The sequence below is a fragment of the Delphinapterus leucas genome, chromosome 14 (genome assembly GCF_059928025.1).
Source record: "Delphinapterus leucas isolate spDelLeu-1000000601 "Yukka" chromosome 14, BTC_Dleu_Yukka2, whole genome shotgun sequence".
Taxonomy (NCBI): domain Eukaryota; kingdom Metazoa; phylum Chordata; class Mammalia; order Artiodactyla; family Monodontidae; genus Delphinapterus; species Delphinapterus leucas.
Window position 1 is genome coordinate 60,973,470 of NC_143142.1, and position 21,369 is coordinate 60,994,838.

The window sequence follows — 21,369 nt, forward strand, 5'->3', positions numbered from 1 at the left end:
AATGACTGTTTGTCCAGACTCTTCTTAACACTTTGAGAAATGCAGAAGTTATGTAAGATTTATATAAACTATGGTCTTGTTGGGCATGGGCTTGTTAGGCGAAAAAAAGGAAAATACAAAATATATACAAAAGAGAAGTTTAAGTAATTAAGACCTAAATTGCGGGAATTCCCTGGTGTCCAGTGGTTAGGACTTCGTGCTTCCACTGCAGGGGCACGGGTTCGATTCCTGGTTGGGGAACTAAGATCCTGCATGCCACAAGGCACGACCCCCCCACCGCCAAAAAAAATAATAATAATAACTAAATTGCACGCATCTTTCTTCTGCTTAAGAGAGGGGAAAGAGGATGTAAGATGTAAGTTTTCCAGGGAGGATGGGATAGATCCTAACTTTGCTGAGCAGGGGACCTAAGGAATAATAACCAAAAATTCTGTATCTTTATTTCCATTCAAAGTGGATATGGTCATTTCTCAATCCCAAACCACTAACGTGAGGGAATAGTACATATGCTAAGATGCCATGAACACCCTTGTGGTTTATCTTCTGTTGCAGCATCTCAGAACTGGGAAGAACTAGATATTTGGGGCTTACTTCTTCTGTCTGCCTGGTGAACCTCGTGAAAATGCAGTAGAAGAGTCCCTGCCAGCTCGACTTCCAGGGCCTGGAGAGTTTGAGACCTGAGCCCTATACACTAACACATGTCTGCGGCCCTGTTCTTGCAGAGGTCACTCCCATGCCCATACATCACCCTAGCCTGTCTGTCCCTCCTCCCCAGCTCCATCCCAACCTGTGCTTGAATCAGAGGCCCTAAGCCATATTGACAAGTCCTGAAAAGTAGATTGTTGTTACCAATTAAATAAAATAGTGTCTGAAAGGAAGGGTTAGTTAAGGGTCATTCATAGGGGCACACATTTTATGTTCCTGCCTGTGGCTCATTTGACTAACAGTCTGGCCCTCATCTTTTTTCCTATGTCATGTCTCCTCAACAAATTATCTCCAGTGTGCCTCCACCAGAGGCATCATGTTAAAGAAGAAAGAGGATAAGCTTTGGGATAATATACTGTTGGATTTAAATCCCAAATATGTGTTCTACCTGTGTGACCTAAAAAAGGTTTTTTAACCTCCATAAGTCTCAATTTTCCCATCCATAAAGTGGAGATACTTTGTATTTCATGAGGGATTTATGAAGATTAAAAAATAAAAATTCTATAAAGCAGCAACCACTGTGCTGGGCACCCAGGCGATCCTCGATGTATCATGATTCCCTCCCTTCTTCCTTAATGCATGCCACAGCTGGCAGAGAACAGACGCAAAGGGAGCTGTGCTGGGGTTGGTAAACCCCTTTTCCACATCTTCTCCCCACTGCCGACTTGAAGCGGCTCCCCGCCTTGCCACCTGTCCATTTTCAAGGCTCAGTTCAAACTCCAGCTTATTTCAGCAACCCTACCCTGACCTTCCTTGCCTTACGTTGTTCACAGTTTGACACTAACACCCTACTACACTTTGCTCACACTGACACATGCGTGTCTTACCCTTGGACCAAATTGTATGTTCCTTGAAGGCAGAGATGCTGTATAATTATGTTCAGCCCCCAGTGTCTCGTCAGGTACCCTCACGGCTTGTTGCTTGGCTGTGTGTGCAGCCAGGGGCTGAGCTGGCTCTCTCTCAGGATGGTGCCACCTTTCCAGGCAAATGCCACTTGGGGAATCCTGCCTGCAGGCCTGGGTGTGGGGAGAGAGGTACGTACATTCTCTACCTCCTTCCTGCTCCATCCCAGAGTTTACACACATTGTGCATCATTTTTGGCAAAGTCATTGAGAGAAGCTAGGGAGCCCAGGTGAGCTTTTCTGAGGGCTGGAGGCACTACAGCCCAGCGTGACTTCCTCTCTTTCTTGAACCAAACAAAATATTGTTACAGCAAATATGAAATCTTTCCTAGTTTTCACAGACGCTCTCCAGGCCTAACAAAGCTAGCAGTCACACACCTTGAATCAAAATAAGCATCTGCCTTTTTTTCTCTTTAGCCCATTTTCCCAGCATTTTTGAGCAACAGTAAAGAACGTGATTATTCTATTAATTTATGATTCCATTGAGTGCTTTCTGGAGAGCATGCAAAAATATTAAAACCTTAACTTTACCCTTTAATATTGATTAAACACAGAGATACAGAAAATACATAACCTGACTCTCCTCATCTAACATTGTGTGTAATAGTTGGAGGCATAAGCTATGAATACCTCAATAACATATAAAATCAAAGGCAATGTACGATAAAGGGAAACTGAGTCATGTGCAGCTGCAGAGAGGAAAGGGTCATTTTCACTGGTCTGAGTTTTAAAAAAGAAGAGGAAGAAGAAGAAGCAACAGCCCTCCCAGAGGAGATGGGCCTTTAACTGTCTCTTTTACTTGTCATATCACAGAATAATTTGATAATAGGAAATAAGTCAGGGACCTTCTCCCTAAGGAAGTGTATGGACTCACACGTAATTTGTACTTAAAATCTCAGGGAGTCTGTGGACTTGATGGAGTCCATCCATAGTTCATGATCCCTAACTTAAGGCTCTGAAGAATTAGTGGCACCTAGAAAGAAGGTAGGAGAGGGCAGCAGAGATAGTCAGAGATTGAGTAGACACAAGGTGAGAAGGCCATTCAGTCCAGGCTCCTATCCCAGAAGCACCACATTTGCCTTTTGTGATTCTGCTGCTTTAGCTCCAGATCTGGGCTCTGGTGAGTCCATTGCCGATCAGTTGTTCTGGGGACACTGTACGCAAACTGTGAGAAGTATCACTAAGGAAGACTCCTTTGTTCTTTTCCAGCTCCTCCCAGCCAGTGACCTTGCAGCCAGCGACCTCAAAGGATTTCAGCCACAGGTAAGTTCCACTGATCCTTTTATGAATTGTGAGCAAACAAAGTTGGCACCAGGGCACAAACCCCCCACCTTGGATTTCCAGCTTCTCTGACTTAAGGAACCAACCTTGACAATGACTTGGTAGTTTGTCCTCTCCCTCTGGCTCCTCCCATCTCATCATGAGCAAAACAACCTGTTTCTGCGTCTTTAATATTTTATAGTACACAAGAATGTAGACCAAGCTGCTTGGAAAGCGTGGTGGTGGGTGATTCAGCTCAGGAAAGCGTTAAACCAAGGAGGTAGAGGGTGAGGTTCTCTCCTGCATTTCTCCTCGTTGGGACAGGATACTCATATTTGTGGAATCTTTGTGAGCAAATGCCTTGTAGCCATGGTCTGGCAGCCAGGTTAATCTCAGACTTCTGCAGAGGCAGATGGTTGAGTTTTGCTGATCTTGGTTAGGAAACAAGCCATTATTATCTCTGGCCAGAATGCTTTTTTGGAGGTCACTATGAGCAAGCCACAAGCGGCACAAGAAAGGGCTCTCTGGGGACCTCCCTGGCAGTGGTGAAGATGGAAAATCACCCTCCCTGTCTTTGGAAGGGAGCTTACTGTCACCACACAAATGCATAACCACCAACACACACACACAACAAATGCACGACAGACACACAAAGTCCTTGTGTTCCCCATGGATCCTAGTATAGATAGAGTGTGTATGCAAAGATAGGTAAATCCAAGAGCAAGAGCTGAGATGCTCCATCCCTTCCTCTGTCCCCCTTTCAATAGGAAACTTCCTGTCACTCCCCAACTCAGTGCTGCCCAAGGCCCCACCTGCTGCACCTCTGCAGAGACTCCCAAGGGCAGAGCAGGTAATTTCTAATAACAATAATTCCATATACTTGGGGATATTTTCTTCTTTAAATATGTTTTACATCCAAGAACTCACTGTACCCTCACTACACTTCTCCCATGTGTGGTGCTGAGATCCCAAGTCCTGGGGAGAAGAGGCCCCAGACCACTCAGAGAGCTAAGAACCAGAATGGGAGTGGAGCAAGAGGCTTGAGGGAGAGAATGAACAAAATAAAGGGCCCCGTTGGTGAGAGTTAAAGATAAATCCATGTACGGTTTGGGGTGTTTTGATCACAGCTTGTTGATCCTTCTGTCAGGATGCAATGGGGTTTTAAAAATAGATAGTAAGGAAGCCTTTTGACAATACTGAAAAATGACGATTTATTCAAGTACTTATTCATATAATTCACACAAACTTTCAGGTGATCTCAGGGAATATAAAACAAAAACAAAAGAAAATCAGCATTTACCCATATCCCACCCACCTCCACACATACTCTCACAAAGCAGTGGGATAAATATTTATCTCAGCTAAATATTTATTTTTATCTGGAAATTTATAAAAATAAAGGGAAAAAAGGCTCTGTGTGATGTTGTTTTGTGGCTTGAAAAGGTTACATAGTGGAGACTGATTTTATGGAAGGTGTGTGTGTGTGTGTGTGTGTGTGTGTGTGTGTGTGTGTGGTTTTGACATTGTTTCTGACTTGATCATATTCTCTCCATGTTTGTTGAGCCACATTTCTAAAGATATTAGATTTAAAATGAACTATTAAGTTAGTATATTGGGGGTCTGTCCACAACATTTGAGGCCATGATCCTAGAAAGGCAGCTTCCCTGCCCTCCCCACAGATAACCCCGCAGGTGGTTGGTACAGATGGCTCACTCCCCTGCTTCCATCTGACCTTTCCACATTATTCCATTTGTGTGTCATCCCCCCAAGGCTGGAATATAAATGCATATTTTTCACTCCTCAGGATGTGTGTTCCCGAGGCCAGGAAGCCCTGGAACCTTGTGGCTAGAGTGTAGTACCCAGATCAAAAAGTCAGTTCTGCAGTGTTGTTCCTGAATCAAAAAGGGCCTGATGTGTCAACACCTAGTCAACACCACCCTCTCGGGTGCTTTTCCAAAGAGAAGCAGAGCACTGCCCACAAGCTTGGGGCTGCCTCCTTCTGGCCCCACTGCACCACATCGTTGGCTTCTGTTGTCATTTTCCCTTCTCTCTTTGGGTTTCAGGTGAAACTGAGCCCCAGGCATCCTGATGTCCACAATCATTCATGGTCGTGTTTCCTTCCAGGCACTGTCACTGACTTTCAGGAGGGAACTTGCTGAGGGCCCCTCCCTGGGCTCACTGTCAGTGGGCCTGTCAGCTTTCACATAGTCCACATTCACCACGTGCATAGAAGAGTTTTTGTCTTTTTTTTCCCTTGAAGCCCGTCCTGCTGCAGCCTCTTAAGGGAAATAGTCATGATTTCCTCCCTAATCTTTGCTGCCCCTCCACTTAGAAAGTGTGGAGAGGGGTGATTGTATGAGGCTGGCCTCTTCTTGTCTCTCTTCTCCTTTCTGCATCCAGATAGAGAAAAGGAGGGTAAGGAGGTGACTATCAGCCTTTCTCCCTGTGATTATTGGTTTGTAAAGACACCATGTTCATTCCTGGAAATAAACACATTACTTTGAAGGTAGAGCCCAGTGCTGAGATTCTACGGCCCGTACATTAGCGGTGGGAGTTCTCCCAGGCCAGCGAGCTTGGCCTCTGAGCCACACGGGGAGAGCTGTCTGACCGGAGGCTACTAGTCTCAGCAGGTTTAAAAAGCACAAATGGAAATGCTCCTGAAATTCACACCTAAGTCACCCACACTCTTCTCTTCCATTTGGTTCCCCCCAAACACATCATTCATTTTCCAACGCCTTGTTCTTCCTGCCTTTAAAGGAATGAACACACTTGAGTCCCGACCTCTTTTCTTGCCTTCGGATGATTAGAAATGAGGACCCTCATCTCCCTTTGCCAGACCATCTCTCTCCATCCCCAAAAGGAATAAAAAGAGGCATCTCATTCCCTTAGTAGAAGCCCCACAATCGTATGATTTCTTCTTCATTTTATTTTTACTCTTTTTTTTTCCCCTCAGTTTAAGAGCTATAAGTGTTCACTAGAGATTTTGGAATGTGTGAAGGTGGTCAAAATGTACAAACTTCTAGTTATAAAATAAATAAGTCCTGGGGGTGTAATGTACAGCATGGTGACTATAGTTAATCGTACTATATTGTATATTTGAAAGTTATTAAAAGAGTAGGTCTTGAAAGTTCTCATCACAAGAAAAAAATTTGTAATTCTGTGTGGTGATGGATGTTAACTATAAAAATTAACTAAAAAGACGAAATTTGGAAAATATAAAAAAATAAGAAAAAAAATCTCTGCACCCCAGAAATATTTGTAATGACATTTTGGGGTATGGTCTTACAATAGTTACTGTACATAGACATACACATCTATGGGATTTTTTTTAAAAATTGATAATCATATTTTATATGCCTTTTTTAACCTTCTATTTTGTTTGTTTGCATGCTTTTCATGTCACTGGAAAATCTTCTAGCAACTGGCTATTTTTGTCCGCTTGCTAGTACCATCATTTATTTACCACGCCCCTCTTGCTAGACATTCCATTCCTTTTGCAGGCTGAGCTCTCCAGGAGGAATCCAAGGCAACTGCTAGATTCTCTGCTCTCATCTAAGATACAAATAGCATCCACGGCTTCTTGGCATTTAGTTCTTCTTTATCTCTCAGTTCCTACAGACATGTGAAGGTTGCTTAAATTTTGTAGTAAAGTGTCCATGTGTGCCCATGGGCATTTAAGCATCTGCTTACAAGGGCCCAGGTTGGGGATGCTGGGAAGAAATAACTGTAGTGTGGGGCCCAATCTCAGATGCAAGTTTCACCTGTCCAGCTGCAGTGCTAGGAAAGCAACCCTGAGAAGACCCATCCCCCACAGAGGAGAGCACCCACAAAAGGACTTGGTCCTCACCTGCTTCATAAATGCCTCACTGTCTCAGAGGAGAGAGGATACTTCTTTCAGGAAAAGTTGAGTTTTACTTCAAGTATGCCTCATGACAGGATTTTGGGAGGCAAGTGTAATAGCTGTTCTATAAAGGGTCGCCATTTTAAAGGAATTTCTAAAATGTCCATTCCTATTATGGCCAAGGGGACATTTGCAGTGAAGGGTAAGAAGAGTACCTCAGAACACAGAAAAACATTTTTCAGTGTGGAGAAAACAGGGCTTTCAGTCACTGAGCTGCCATTTCATTCAAAGGCACCCATGGAGACCTTTATGTGGGGCTCCCTGCTGCACAGACTCTTCCCCAGAATTTTGACAATTCTGGAATGTTCTGCCACTACTATTAGCTTTGTGAACCTGGGGAAGTTACCTAGTGGCTTTAATCCTCATTTTCCTTATCAAGCAAAAAAGCTGTGCAGCTTATCCCACAGATTGTTGTGGGGCTCAAATTGTCGTGAGACAATATTGTGAAAGCAACCTAGCATGATGCCTGCCACACACAGTGAACTCAACTTTTTCTTTTGATAGAAAAGTACAGGTTAAATTATTTAAGAATTGAGAAGAAAGAGAAATTATATCTGTATAGAGCAAGAAGGGAAGTCTTATAGGGAGAGATGTCATTCATTGTACGTGTGCCATGATAGCTGAGAAGGAAGTGAGGCGGTGAACTTACTCCAGGGCAGGGGAAGCCTGGATGAAGACCAAACCAAGGGTGGAGATGCTTGGGTATGGTCTGGAGACTTGGAATGCTTTAATTACCCTGGTTCAGAGGGAGTATGGTGAAGATATAGCTGCAAATTAGGTTGGGACCAAATTGCAGGAGGTCTCCAAAGTCCAGAAAAATAGTTGAGCTTTTTTTTTTTTTTAATGAACTATTATTGCAGTTTTCAAACTTATACAAAAGTAGACATGATAGTTTAATAAACCTCCATATATTATTCAACTTTTATTATCTATTATTCAACTTTAATATATTGTTACAAAAGCCTTGATTTGGAGCATTTGCTGATTTCTGTGGTGTAAATATCCCCATGGTGAACAACTTTAAGCTGCCAATGGTTTAACAACCTGTTTGCAAAGTCTTTGACAGCCGGCTTTCCTGAGTTGGTGTGATCGGTTCCCTGCATACCACTGGGCCAGCTTCAGTAATCATTACCATTTGCCAGTCTTACTTCATCTATACTCCCAGATACATATTTTTTTTTTTTAATTTTAAATTTGGGGAGACTATTTTTTAAAAATCCCAGTCATCATGTTATTTCATTCATAAGTAATTCAGTAAGCTTTTCTAACAAATAAGGGCTTAAAAAATACAATCACAATGCCATTATCACACCTATAAAAATAACAATCATTCCATAATACTTTCTAATGCCCAGTCCATGTTCAGATTTCTCTGATTATCTTAACATGGCATTTTACAGTTGTTATGTTTGAATAAGGACCCAGATTTTAGATTGTGACATCCATCTGAGGACAGTGTAGCCATTGAAGGTTTGAGGCTGGGGAAGAGTCGCAACTGTGATGCAAGAAGGTTATACCATAGTTAGTAGGTGTGATGAAAAGAAGAGGGGATCCAGTAATAAGCCTGTGCCATTGGTCCATGTGAGACATAGTAGGGAATGAAACTGGGCTGGGGTCAATGTGGACATGTTCCTGAGGGGATGAATGCCAGATAAAGCACAGGGGCAGAATCAGTGGACCTGGTAGCTGCTAGGCTGGTTGGAGAAATAAGGGGACCATAAACATAAAGGAAGTACAGGCTGAGAAGGTACTGTGTTCATTCCAGGATTAAGTGTGATTATCGCCCAGTGTTCAAAGGAGGGGGACTTTGTCACCCCTGAAAGAACCCTTACTCCATTTTCCTCAGGCCCCACAATCAGTTCTACTCATAGACCATCAGGGGATTAAACCATCTGCAAAATATCCTGGGCTCCACGAGTCCTAACCCAGAAATTTTTAATGCAGGCGTGAAATCCTTGAGTTCCCAGGTTGCTTGTTCTTGCAGGGTTGATAGTGTCCTTCAGAACAGAATTCCCATTGTCTGATTCTGCTCCCATGCACATCCGCTGCCTACAGGCTCAGAGTCAACAGTCGTAAAGATGGAAAAGGAAGCTCGGGATTTTCCAGAGCACCCAGCCCCTGTGGGACTCAGCAGGAGTTGGTGTTACTACATGTCCACACGGCCTTTGATTGAGTGTACATATGCCAAAGACTTACTAAAAGTGAACTGAATGCCGGAAAGTGTTCTTTGAACTTTACATTTATTCATCATTTAATCCTTACAAACCTCTGTGAAATCAGTAATAATATTATTTTCATTTTAAAAGTAATCACAGAGACGTTAAGGTCACAAAGCCCATAAGTGGCAGAATTAGGATTTGAACCCAGGCAGTCTGGCTCCAACACCTGTGTTCTTTACCTCTTATGCTATGACACCTTGAGTTAGAGCTTATCACCACTGTTAAGATAATTCAAACCCAACCTGACCACTGATAACACCAGGGCAAGCAGCCTCAGCTTCACTTTTGTGTATTATATTGAGTTTTCTTGATCTCAGCCTGTTCAAGGAAAAGCAATTCATCTATCTCAGAGTAAGAGAGGGAATTGTTGTGGAGCATTTTGCATCCTTCCATCTTGGCAAAGCATTTCTGTTGTTCTCATCCCCTTGCTTCCCCAGTTCCCGAATGGAGAGTTGTGGTAGTTGTTGTCCCTTCTACAGAGGAAACCCAGTTGAGGCAGAGGTAGGTGGTGTAGTCTCCCATCTAAGACACACAACAATGAGAAGACAGGTTGGCTTGTTTTGAACTCGCCCTATAGTATCTACTTTGCCATTTTGGGAAGAACCACCCTAAAGCAAAACAGTGTATAAGGAAGTCCCACTATCAGTGCTTACTTACTCCTTTCATTTGAGAATTGAAAGAACAAGACAGAACACCTAGAGTAGCAGTTCTCAACCTTGACTGCAGATGGGATTATCGAGGGAGCTTATGAAAACTACAGGAGCCCAGGCCCAACCCCACTGAATTAGTCTGGGTGGAGTCCAGAAGCTCCAGGTGTTTTCAGAAGCTCCCCAGAATCTAAATCAGCCTCCTCATTTTCTAAATAAAAACTGAGGCACAGAGGTAGTCTTGAAGAGGAGAGAAAATAAAAGACCCCACATTCCAGTGGCTTCTACCCTGTGTCGGGAATGTGCCATGAGCTTCACTTGCCCCTGGTGACTAAACCCACAGCAACCTTCTATCAGACAGCTTACTTCTTCCCCTTTCACTGAGGAAGAAAACGGGATCCAGGAAGAGGATGTATGGCTAAGCAGGGATTCTATAAAGCCTACACCTGTGCCCACCGCCTGCTATTTCCACTCTACAGTTGAGATTTGTCCAGTATTTTAACCTAGCTAGTGATGGTGTTGGGTTTATGACCTCCTCTGCTTGCTACCTAGACATTCTGGACTCTAAGACACATACAAAAAGGCCCAGTTTTCCAACGCTACCCCAAGAGAGAATGCGTGTGGTTGGCTGGTGCACCGCATCCCCTGACTTAAGGAGTGAGGTTGATCCCATGCGTCCTCCTTGCTTAGGGTCCTGCTTAGTAAACTCACACCTTTTTCTCAAGGCCTTTATTCAGGCTTGCCCTCTGCCTCTTGGTGTGCATCTTTGCTCTCTGATTCAGTGCGATTCGGAGCATGGACTGCAGACTAGTGCTGGCCTGTCAAGTGTGTGTTACTGGTCCACAATGAGATGCATCTAAAAACAGAGTGTTTAGAAACTTTTATGGCAACTTGATATTTCCATGATATCCGAGCATGTGATCATTTTCCTACTAATTTATCTTTGTAGTATTTTACCAAAGTAACTATACAGAAATATGGGTTGGGAAAAAGAAAAACATGTCGTCATTCCCCAAAAATTGCAGATGCAGTTTCCTGGTTTTATCAAAAGGGTAGGATCTCGATTCTTGTTTTTTTTTTGCCTTCTTCTATGAGCTCACGTGACTATGTTTGTATTGTAAATAATGGTCCCCCTCAAATAAATGCCTCCACCCATAAGGGTGTTTTTCTGGCTACTTGTGGGATACCTACATAAAACATGGATCTTTCCCCATAATTCCTAAGGCAACCTACTTTATTTTGCTTACCTAACATGGACATCTGTGACAATAGTAGAGTACTTTAAACAAAAACATTTGTTCACATGCATACATATACTTTGCACTAAAACCCAAACTGACATTATTACTTTTCTTACATGAGATCAGCCTCTTCGTACTACAGGTATATCTTTTTTGCACTGCCTGCCTTGACAGTGCTTATAGCAGATTTTTTTTTTTTAAATCAGTATTGGCATTTAGTCCTGAAGAGAGAAGTTCTCCAGGTGTTTCCAGACTGTCTGGCATTTCAGTGGAATATTCTGAAGTCTTAGTTCTAAATCTCTTTAGACTTTAATGAATATTTTGTTTCTCCCAAGATGTTCTGACCACCTGAGGGCCGCGTGCAGGTGAGTCCAAATTAAAACAGACCTAATGTGCAGAAATTCACACGCAGGAAAATTTCTGGTTGGCAGGTGGGTGTTGGGAGAAGAAGGGCTTCCTCATATGCAGAAAGATTTTTCTCCTTTATCAAAGGAATCAATGTAAGTTATCCCTGCCAGCATATTCAAATATGATTTAACCCTCAAAATCTGATTTAAACTCAATTTTTCAGAATAGAAGTATAAACAGAGTGAGGCCAACCAGTGATGATTAACTTTGAATGTCATTCTCTTCTCTTTCAAAGACAGTTTTCACCTGAAACAAAAACAAAAACAAACCAAAATGCTTAGCAGCAAGGGTGTAGAGTTAGATGATCTCTATGTGATCCCTTGAGACACAAAATGTTTAATTTCACTTTGACTTCTTCCACTGACTTCATGTTTCTAGTTTTCTATTCTTGTTTTTCTCTTCTGTCCTTCTGGTAAAGTGGCTTCAATTTGAGCTTCTTAAAAATCATCCTGTAATTCTGCTCACTTGAGGCTTGGGGTCATTGATGTTTTGTGATATATCTCAAGTATCTGTGTTTATTAGTGGATTGAGTTACAGATTTCCCTGTCTAAATTTTAATGTGATGCATAACTTCTGTACATTTTTAGGGCTAGGAATGACTCACATGCAGAAAATACAAATTCACAGACCACCTTTAGGACTTGAAAGGAGGTATTTTCTTCAAAATCCTTTAGCAGGATAGTTCTAAACCTGCCTAAGGAGGAGAAAGGCCCACCTCTCCAACAAATAAGCACACTCACTTTTTATTTTTAAGTTCTTTCCAACCCTACTGTCTGCTTCACATTTCATTGGCCTCCTACCTATCTACCCAGCCTCTTTCTGACCATCTTGTACCAGACCAAAGGGGTCGATTGAGAGGCATCAGGAGACCCTCACAAGAGAGGGGCCCCTCGTAGTGGAACAGCTTGCAGACCTCAAGTGGCATCTTTCAGCCATCTGTCTACTTGTGTTTGGAGCCTGCATCAAGTCTGCAGACAGCCTCCACCACAGCATTCTGATATGTCCCTGATAAAGACCATCCCCTCCCCCTTCTCCAGTTCTGCATATGATCTTCCTTCTGCATCACTCGCTTCTTAAAAATGTGTATCACAGCCTCTGACAGAACCATGTTGCCAACATGTGTCCCAAGCCAATGATTCATGAGACAGAAAAACTTTACGTGATGTTGTTGTAATCTTTATTACTATAAATAGTAAAAATTGATGCTTATTTAGGAATACAACATGAATCTCTCTCACCCTTCTGTATCCAGTAACTAGCACAGAGAACATTTCCCATTACTTTATCATTTAGTAGTTGAAATCACAGGTCTGCCCTGTATTAGCTGTGTGGCCCCCATTGAATATTTAATGTGTATGTGGCTCGGATACTGTTTTAGTGAAAGAAGGATACCTGTTCCATGGGATTTTGAGGAGGACTGAATAGATAGGCCCACAAAACAGTATCTGGTATCTGCTAAGCGCTCCATACAGCAAACACTCAGTATGTGCTGTAGTTCTTATTTTTCTTGTAAGTTACATACTGAAATTGAACCTGGACCACTGCAGCAGACTTCAGAACACAAATTGCAGCTTTCCAAGACAATATAATTAGAATTTGGGATTACCAATGAAAAAGAAACCATAAAAAACAAACAAAAAATCTAGATCTTGCCTGATGTTTTCACTAGTTTGTTTATGACACTTGCCAATCAAAGTGAGCAATGGTAGACAGCCCGGCCCTGTGAGAATGACCCTACAAGAGGAAGGAGGAAGACAGGATGGATAAGGGACAGATAGGAACTGTTTGGCGGGGACATGAGAACACCCAGAAAGAAGTGCCTTTGTTGCTTGCTTCTTTGCCTTACCACCTGTGGCACTTTCCCATGGAGGAGGACTAGCTAGAAAGTGTTCAAAATCAGCTGTCCCCAACCTTTTTGGCACCAGGGACTGGTTTCATGGAAGACAGTTTTTCCACAGACCGGAGAGGGCAAGATGGTTTTGGGATGCTTGAAGCACACTACATTTATTGTGCACTTTATTTCTATTATTATTACATTGTAATATATAATGAAATAATTATGCAACTCACCATAATGCAGAATCAGTGGGATCCCTGAGCTTGTTTTCACTTGGCACTCACTGATAAGGTTTTGATATGAGTCTGCAAGCAATTGATTTATTATGGTCTCTGTGCAGTCAAACCTCTCTGCTAATGATAATCTGTATTTGCAGCCACTCCCCAGCACCAGCTAGCATCACTGCCTCAGCTCCACCTCAGATAGTCAGGCGTTAGATTCTCATAGGGCGTGCACAACCTAGATCCCTCACATGCGCAGTTCACAGTAGGGTTCACGCTCCTATAAGAATCTAATGCAGCCGCTGATCTGACAGGAGGCGGAGCTCAGGCGGTAATGCGAGCCATGGGGAGTAAATACAGATGAAGCTTCGCTCACTTGCCCGCTGCTCACCTCCTGCTCTGCGGCCTGGTTCCTAACAGGCCACCAGTACCAGGGTTGGGGACCTCTGTTCAAAATGACTTTAAACAAATGGCATCAAGAGCTTTTTCAACCACCAGAGCATTGCCTCATCTGAACCAACTCCTTTGGGTCTAGTGATCCTCAGCATAATTCTGGACATCTACTTCAGCTCCAACCCTGTAAAAGAATCACAGGCACAATGATTTATTGCCCAGAAAAATCAGTGAGGAATTGTACCAAAGTGCATTTGGATGGGTGCTGTTCAGGGAGACTGTGTTAGGGCCTGGGGGCTTTGGGGGGATTTTATATGATGACTTTCATATCCATAAATTCAGTTGTTTCTATATTAAAGATGAGATAAGAGCTGATTCAAGGAGCATATGGGTTCTGGAGTCCGTGGGCTGTCAGATGGAGGTGGCACCTGCGGAAGGGAGCCGTCCTGGCTGCAGGACTCTTGTCTCCAGTAAGCAGTCCATCGTCAACATGCTGACAGGGCAAGTAGCTTGCTGATGGGAATGAGAGGTCTGTACCCAGATGCGAGCCTTGTTTGTACTGTGAGAAAACACAGCTGGCTAAATTTGGCTTTCTTACTCTTCATCTGGTTAGGAACAGAAATGCCAAAGTGGAGAATGGGGGGATAAGATGAGCATTGTGTAAAAACATAAAGAATCTGTGTACAAAAAGTAGATGCTCAATGAATATTTGTAGAACCCATTCTAGGGGTGCATGCATATCAGAAGTAAAAATAGATCCCCCAAACAAAAATGCATGTATCCAAATTCTGATATTTCTTTAATGCCTCTGGCCTTGTGGTTATGATAAAGATAGCTTCTATTACTTGTCTTATTTTTGGAGCTAATGAATTTTGTGAGCCTTTTTTTAGGACAAGCAAATCTTTGGAGCTTTGCGTGTCTTTCACCATTATTTAATGGTATAGCAGGAGCATCCAGGTACCTCTGGAATTGGGACTAGAAATACACAGCTTTGAATTAAATCAGTTTGACTCACCCACCTCCGACCTATTGCATTATTGACATCTTGTGAAAGGTGACTAAGGCATGGGGTCTTGAGAGAGGTGGGAAGAGTGCTGAAAAAAGAACTGTCTGTGAAATCTCAGCCTGCAGGCATCTGGAGAGACAGCGCGTTTCATTCTTGATAAACTCCAGCAGAAAAGAGCAATCAGCTAACCGAGAGCTGGACAAATTAAATGGCTGAGTATTATTTCAAAGGGGAGCTCGGGCAGCATCAGAAATTCCCCATCAGCTGTAATAACGCCAATTACTTTGCTAACTGCAGATTCCATCATGATGTGTTTCGTGCAATCAGGCGTAGGAGTCTTACAGGGGCCTGATGGGTTTTGTTTACTCTGAATGTGCATTTGTAGAGAATCTTTTGCGCCCAAAGGCTTAGAGCTCTGAGCATCTTCTTCTCGGTCCAGACTCATCCACAGCTGAGGGAGATTATCTCTGAGATGGAGGCGGGAGCAGGCTGGGCAGGCTGGACCCAGGGCCCCTCTCACTGGAGAATGCTTGGGATTTAAATACAAAGAGAACAGCTGGGTGTGGTAGTTCTTAGTGAATGTGGCAATCTCTAGAAAACCTGTTCGTTACCCAACTAGTAAATAAATACGTATCTCTGATTATGAGCGAAGCTTCTTGGCACATCGGAGCGTTGGACAGATCACCTTAAACAGTAATAGCAAACAGAAGCTCTGGGAGGAAAGACGGCGCCAAGAGTTCATTAAGCCTTAAATACTGACAAATGGGGGTGCAGGGCTTTCATTGTCCCCCTTTGAGAATCATTTGGCTGGATGTCAAACAGCTCATTTCAAATATGGGAAGACATTGTAAGAGAGGAAGATATCCCTCCTCCTCCCAACATTTTCGCAGGGGAAATAAAATTTGGAGAGTCTACAGGAACACTCATTTTCTGTTTACATTTGGCTCCGTAGAAATTAATGGGTTTGTGGCTCCAGCTACTTTGAGGAGTGAGTTGTGATTCTCCATTTACACACCCAATTGAGGAAGGCGCTAATCATGGGCGTTTACCGTGCGCTTCGGCCTGATTGACAGCTGGAGTGGAAGCTGTATCTGTGGCTGCTGGGGTGCAGAAGAAGAGCTAAAGGCTGATTTGATTCCATTTGTGCTGAGCTGTCATCTGAGGCCAGAGCCTGGAGGAGAATGGGAAGCTATTCTCTTCCCTCTGCTTTGTGACAAGCAACCTGTGTGTCATTTTATTTTTTTAACCTGCCTCTTCCTCCTTCACGCCTATGATAAAGGCCCCTTTGCCTAGGGAAGAAAGGATTCTCCTGAATTCAAAGGCAGCTGCCAGTGCCTCCGAGTGAGTGGCTCATCTGCTCTCCAAGCCCTCCCTCTCCCAGCTGCTGCCCAGGGCTCCCAGCCCACAAGACCAGCATCGGGGCAGGTCCTACTGTAGGTGGGAAGGCAGCCGTAAGATCAGGTGGGAACAGAGGAGAGGTCCATAGGATACCAGTTAGTGTGGCAGGGCTCATGCCTCCAAGATCATTCATTCCAGGAGTGTGTGTATGCATGCACACACACGTGAGCATGTACATGTGTTTGTTTCCCCTAAAAGAGGTACTTCAACTAGTGTATTTGGTTTGACACCAGCCTTTCTGCAGGTGGCAGCTGTTCAGATAACGTTCTTGGCTCTCTGATAAGAGGCAGAACTTGTCTCCTGCAAATCCCCGGCGACGGAAACAGCCCTTCGAAATCACGAGATAACATATGAAGCATTAAGTGGAGGTGAGGGCATCAAATCATGCCACCTGTGCTCAGCATCAGCCACTCCATAACCAATGGCGAAGAGAGCTGCCGTGTCCGGCCTCCTCATCAGCGTGACTTGGAAAGTATTCAGGGACCTCCTTGCTTGTGGGGCAAGTCATTTGTTCACATGTGAACTCAGAGGACAGTTCTGGCTTGGCGACACAGCCTCCACTGTGAGCAGTGTGTTCCAAGATGCATTCATCAAAATCAGTCTCAGTGGGGTGTGGTCCTGTGTCTGAGCCCTTGAGACAGGGCCAGCCTCAGATGCACTAACATAGCTCAGCTGTGAAAATAAACTCTCTTGCAGCAAATACTCTTCTCCCATCTTCCTCTATAATATCCTGTTTTAAAAACATATGCCGTAAGCAATCCAACGTTTTAAGAAACTGGGCCCTTGTACCAATCTTAGTGATTCCACTTTCCTTAAATATATGTCAGTCTAGATCCGCTAGCTAGGACATCTGCCGACATATTAATACATCTCTACTAGGTGCAGGACACCTACCAAAAGGCCAGAGAAACCTTTTTAAAAGACGCTTCATTCCTTGCACTTGTGTAATGAATAGGGTCATGCTCTAAGCCCATATACAGGATATGAAACAATAAAATCACCTTATATTTATGTAGCAGTTTTATGTACCTTCTTATACCTGGTGAGCACCAGAAACATGTGAAATAGGTAACTCCATTTTACAGAAGAAAAAGTAGAGACTGAGGCAGATTAAATGATTTGCTCAAAGTCCTCAGCTGTTTAGTGATAAAGTGATAAAAGGGATTCACCAGGACTCTAAAACCCCATTCCCCCTTTGTTCTTTGCCGTCTTGTCCACAGATGTAAGACAACAGGGTAGCTGGTATTGTGTACTGGTGACATTTCTGCTTTACCTATAGAAGAGATTTAGAATTTCTGCTAAACTAAATGTTCCCCAAAGGAAAGCTAGAACCAATGCGAGTTAGTTGAGGGAGACAGATTTCCAGTTTATTTAGAAAGACTTTCCCAGCAACAGAAGGCACTTACCCCCATGTGCCTAGTTAGCACCCAATCTCTGGATACTTATGAGCAGAAGGAAAGGCAGTACAGCAGAGAGGTTTCGTCAGGTGCAGGTACAGGTACAAGACCTGAGACTGAACATTTGCTAGCTTTGTGACTTTGTTCAGGTTAGATAACCTCTCTGAGTCTTGGTTTTCTCATGCATACAATGGAGAGAGCAATACTCACCTCACCTGGTATAAGATTGATTAAGTACGTATGTAAGGGACTGAACACTTTGCCTGGAACAAAGCACTTTCTCAGTAAATGTTTGGCATTTCTCTAAGCCATTGCATCCCATGTGTCTCCTCTTTCCCGGCCGCCATGTCCAAGCAAACTCTCTCTGTACCAGGTGAGGAAAGTCGGCCCAGCAGTCCTTCCAATGGCAGCATTGGGGCCCAGATGCTGTGGTCCCCACTCACAGGTCTGGGTCCAGCATCTTATTAAACTCATTTTAGATTTAGAAACCAGAAGAAGGTCATTGGAACTGGAATCCCCAGCAACTCTGAGTAATTCACAAGTATGTCGTTTGGGAAATAGTTTTTATGTTTGCCAAAAGATGATGGAAAATGTGTCACTGAAGACACTCTTGTTCAAATAAAACTCCTTTCAGTCCATTATGCTAGACCGTGCTGGCATCTTGAAGAGGCCTTTCCAAAAATAAATGCCCTGGGTAATCCGAGTCTCTGAGTATGTCATGAGCTCAATGCCTAGGTGTGTGTCTCAACTTCTTTATGGCCTCAGATGACAGATGAGCACAAGTGGGGTCAAATCAGCCTTAGCTCTTTGTCTGCACCCCCAGCTGTTTCAGATACAGGTTCCACTCCAGCTGTCGGTCAGGCCATGTGTCTCAGTTTCTTTATGTACAAATGGAGGGCTGTGCTTGAATGATGCCTAAAAAGTCTTCCAGCTCTAGTATTTTATCCTTTTCCATTCCATCCCATTCCTGTAGACATCAGACTTCTAGAGACTGTAAAGAATATAAATGAAGGTTTTTAAAGAACAGGCATAGCTCTTCCATAGCTCACTGCTAAGGCCACTGACTACTTAAATCTTTATTTACTCTGTCCAAGATGTTCCTCAACCTACTTGGATCAAAGCCTTCCCATTTCATTTTTTGACACTTGCATATTTTTCCTAGTTGGATACTATACTTTCATATTCATATGTAGAAGTAGTTTTAATTTAAAATAAAAAGAGTGCTTAGAATCTGTAGCCCTTGGTTGTACCCAGATGCCTTCTGCAGGAAGCACCCTGTCACCTTTCAGGTGTATCCAGTTCCTCTTAAAAACTTTAGCACCCATCAGAAATATGGAGAAAACCCCATCTTTGGGAGTTTCATTAGCTTGGTAACCACTTCACCTTTTGAAAGATGACTGGACTGTACATTTTATTATTTTTAATAATTAAAAGGAAGCCAACTATCCTATTTGATGCCACACATAAATGACAGCTTTCTAAAGCCTCCCCAAAAGTTTCCAATTGAGCTCCTCCAAAGTGACCTTCTAATTCCTGGTGAAGGATCTCCTCATGCTGAACTTAGCAGAGGCCCTGGCTTGCAGTGGGCCATCAGGAATTCTTGCTGAATGAATGAATGAATTGGTGAATGAGTGAGTAGTATTACTATCTGGTATTTGGGAAGAACTTGGAGCTTGAGGTCACATGGAACTGGGTCTGAATTTTGATCTTCCTTTTAGTAGGTGCATGATCTTGAGAAAATTCCTTAACTTTTTTTCCTTTGTCAAGTGGGGACATGAACTCCCTTTAAGTGTTACTAGAAGGATTAGAAACGATCGATGTAAGTGCCTGATACATGGGAGGTGCCTGTTAAAAAAAGGCTTTTTTAACTCTCCTGCCTCATGCAGTGCTGGTGCCCAGTGGGCCTTTAGGAAGTGTTTGATGACTGAAGAGAGCCTAGCACCATTCATCAGAGGCCACAAGTGATCCACACACATAAATGACACCTCCTTCATCTACTGAGCTGCTGTTCTCAGCTGGGGAAGTCCCCAGTCCCCTGGTTGGCACATAGGTCTGGCCAACCAGTTGTGTACAGCTCTCTGTAGCTATTCTGAGCATGAACAAAATTACCTGGGGATTCTTTTCTTGACAGGACTAGAGACTTCTGCTCTTAGGGAAGAAAAAGCAGTTCTGATAACGAGATGACAGAGCAGAGGGCTTTTCCCTGTGCTCAACTAGGGCTCACGTGGTGGAGAAGCAGGCCAGAATGTGCAAAGGCCAAGACCAAGGACTGTGGCAGGCCTTCAGGATGAGAGAGGAGCAAGGACCAGCTAGGATCAGTTATTCTAGGGTGAGCATCCAGACTGGGTAAAATTCTAGGGCCACTGACCACAGAAGGCACAGGCAGAAAATACAATGAGCCAGTGGCCAACTATGTCCACGATGCCCACAGCTTATCCAAGCAGGGGCAGGACAGGAGGATGTCAAAGGTCTTAGCAGATGTGATCAAACAAAGGTCACATGAAGGAGAGGCAGCAGGACATCTGATCAGAGATACCAGGAAGCCAGGCCCCCAAATGCAAGGGCTCAGTTGTAGGAAGGTAGGGTACTGAGGTGTGAGACAATAGAGCCAAAGGAGAACCCATTTGGACAAACAAACAAATCATTTTCCGGGCTCAACAGGAACTTGCACATTAGAGGAGCATTCAGGCTCCATGCCTGATGAAAGGCAACCCAAACCCCTTCCTTGGTGGAGTCGTTCAGAGTGCTGGTTCTTGCTCTGTGCCAGGGAAGATGATCCATTTCTACACCAAGCCCCCAGTGAGGCAAGTTATGTAGGCTGAGCCTGCAGCCACGCTCTTCAGGTGGTGAGAAGTAGAGCTAAGGAAACTCAAACCAAGGGTTTCATACCCTTGTGAGCCAGTTAGCTCTACCTGTGTGAAGATGAAGTCTTAGCAGCTCATCAGATGTCACAAATAGTTCACTTTTAGAGCACACTCAGGGGTTGTGTTCAGGTCAGTGCTTGGAGGAGCCCTTTTACAGGATCCCAAGAAATGGAATTTTGAAGCTGATACTGTTCTCTCTATTCTTTAGCAAGATTTATCTTCCCTGAAACCTTATGAATTGCATTGGCTCCAAAAGGAATGGGCTTCCCATTGGTGCAAAATATGTTATATAGCAGATAAAGGAGCTTTGTGCTTTTATTAAAACGGTGACAATCAGCCTGTTCATTTCCTCAGACTTACCTTGTCTACTCAAGGCCTAATGCCCCTCTATTATGTTTATCCCTTGTGGGGACTTACATGAGCAGTGACTGTCATTGACATGGCCACTGAAGATTAATAACATCGATGCCACTGAGAGCTTACCCAGGGGTTTGGAGCATAGCAACTGAAGGATAGTAAATTGGAGGTAGAAGAAAAAGGCCCCAAAAAAGAGAGTCTCGAAATAGTTGACAACCAATCCTTCCTGGAAGTCAAGTCAGCTGACTGCTTTAGTTTCAAGACCTCCTTGAAGATGTAGAGATGGCCTCGTCTCTGTCCCCAGTGGTACCCACCCATTCTCTCCCAAAGGTGTAAGTAACACCCCTGATCACTCACCAGCAAGTGGAAGTTTCTCTCTCACATACTTTTTTTCTCTTCCTGCTTTATTGAGATATAATTGACATTTAGCACTGTGTAAATTCAAGGTGTACAGCATAATGATCTGACTTACATACATCATGAAATGATGACCACAGTAAGTTTAGTGAACATCCATCATCTCATATAGATGCAACATTAAAGAAATAGAAAAACATATTTTTTCTTGTGATGAGAACTCTTAGGATTTACTCAGTTAGCAACTTTTAGATGT

General features: G+C 43.5%; 1 protein-coding gene across 1 annotated transcript in view; it reads left to right on the forward strand.

The window, feature by feature from the left end:
* The window catches only part of SETBP1 (SET binding protein 1), a 378,300-nt gene that overhangs the window by 187,835 nt on the left and 169,096 nt on the right, over nucleotides 1-21,369 (forward strand). Inside the window, exon 3 of the mRNA XM_022561823.3 lies at nucleotides 2,817-2,870. Coding sequence (XP_022417531.2) covers nucleotides 2,817-2,870 — 54 coding nt within the window. The remainder of the gene's footprint in view (nucleotides 1-2,816; nucleotides 2,871-21,369) is intronic.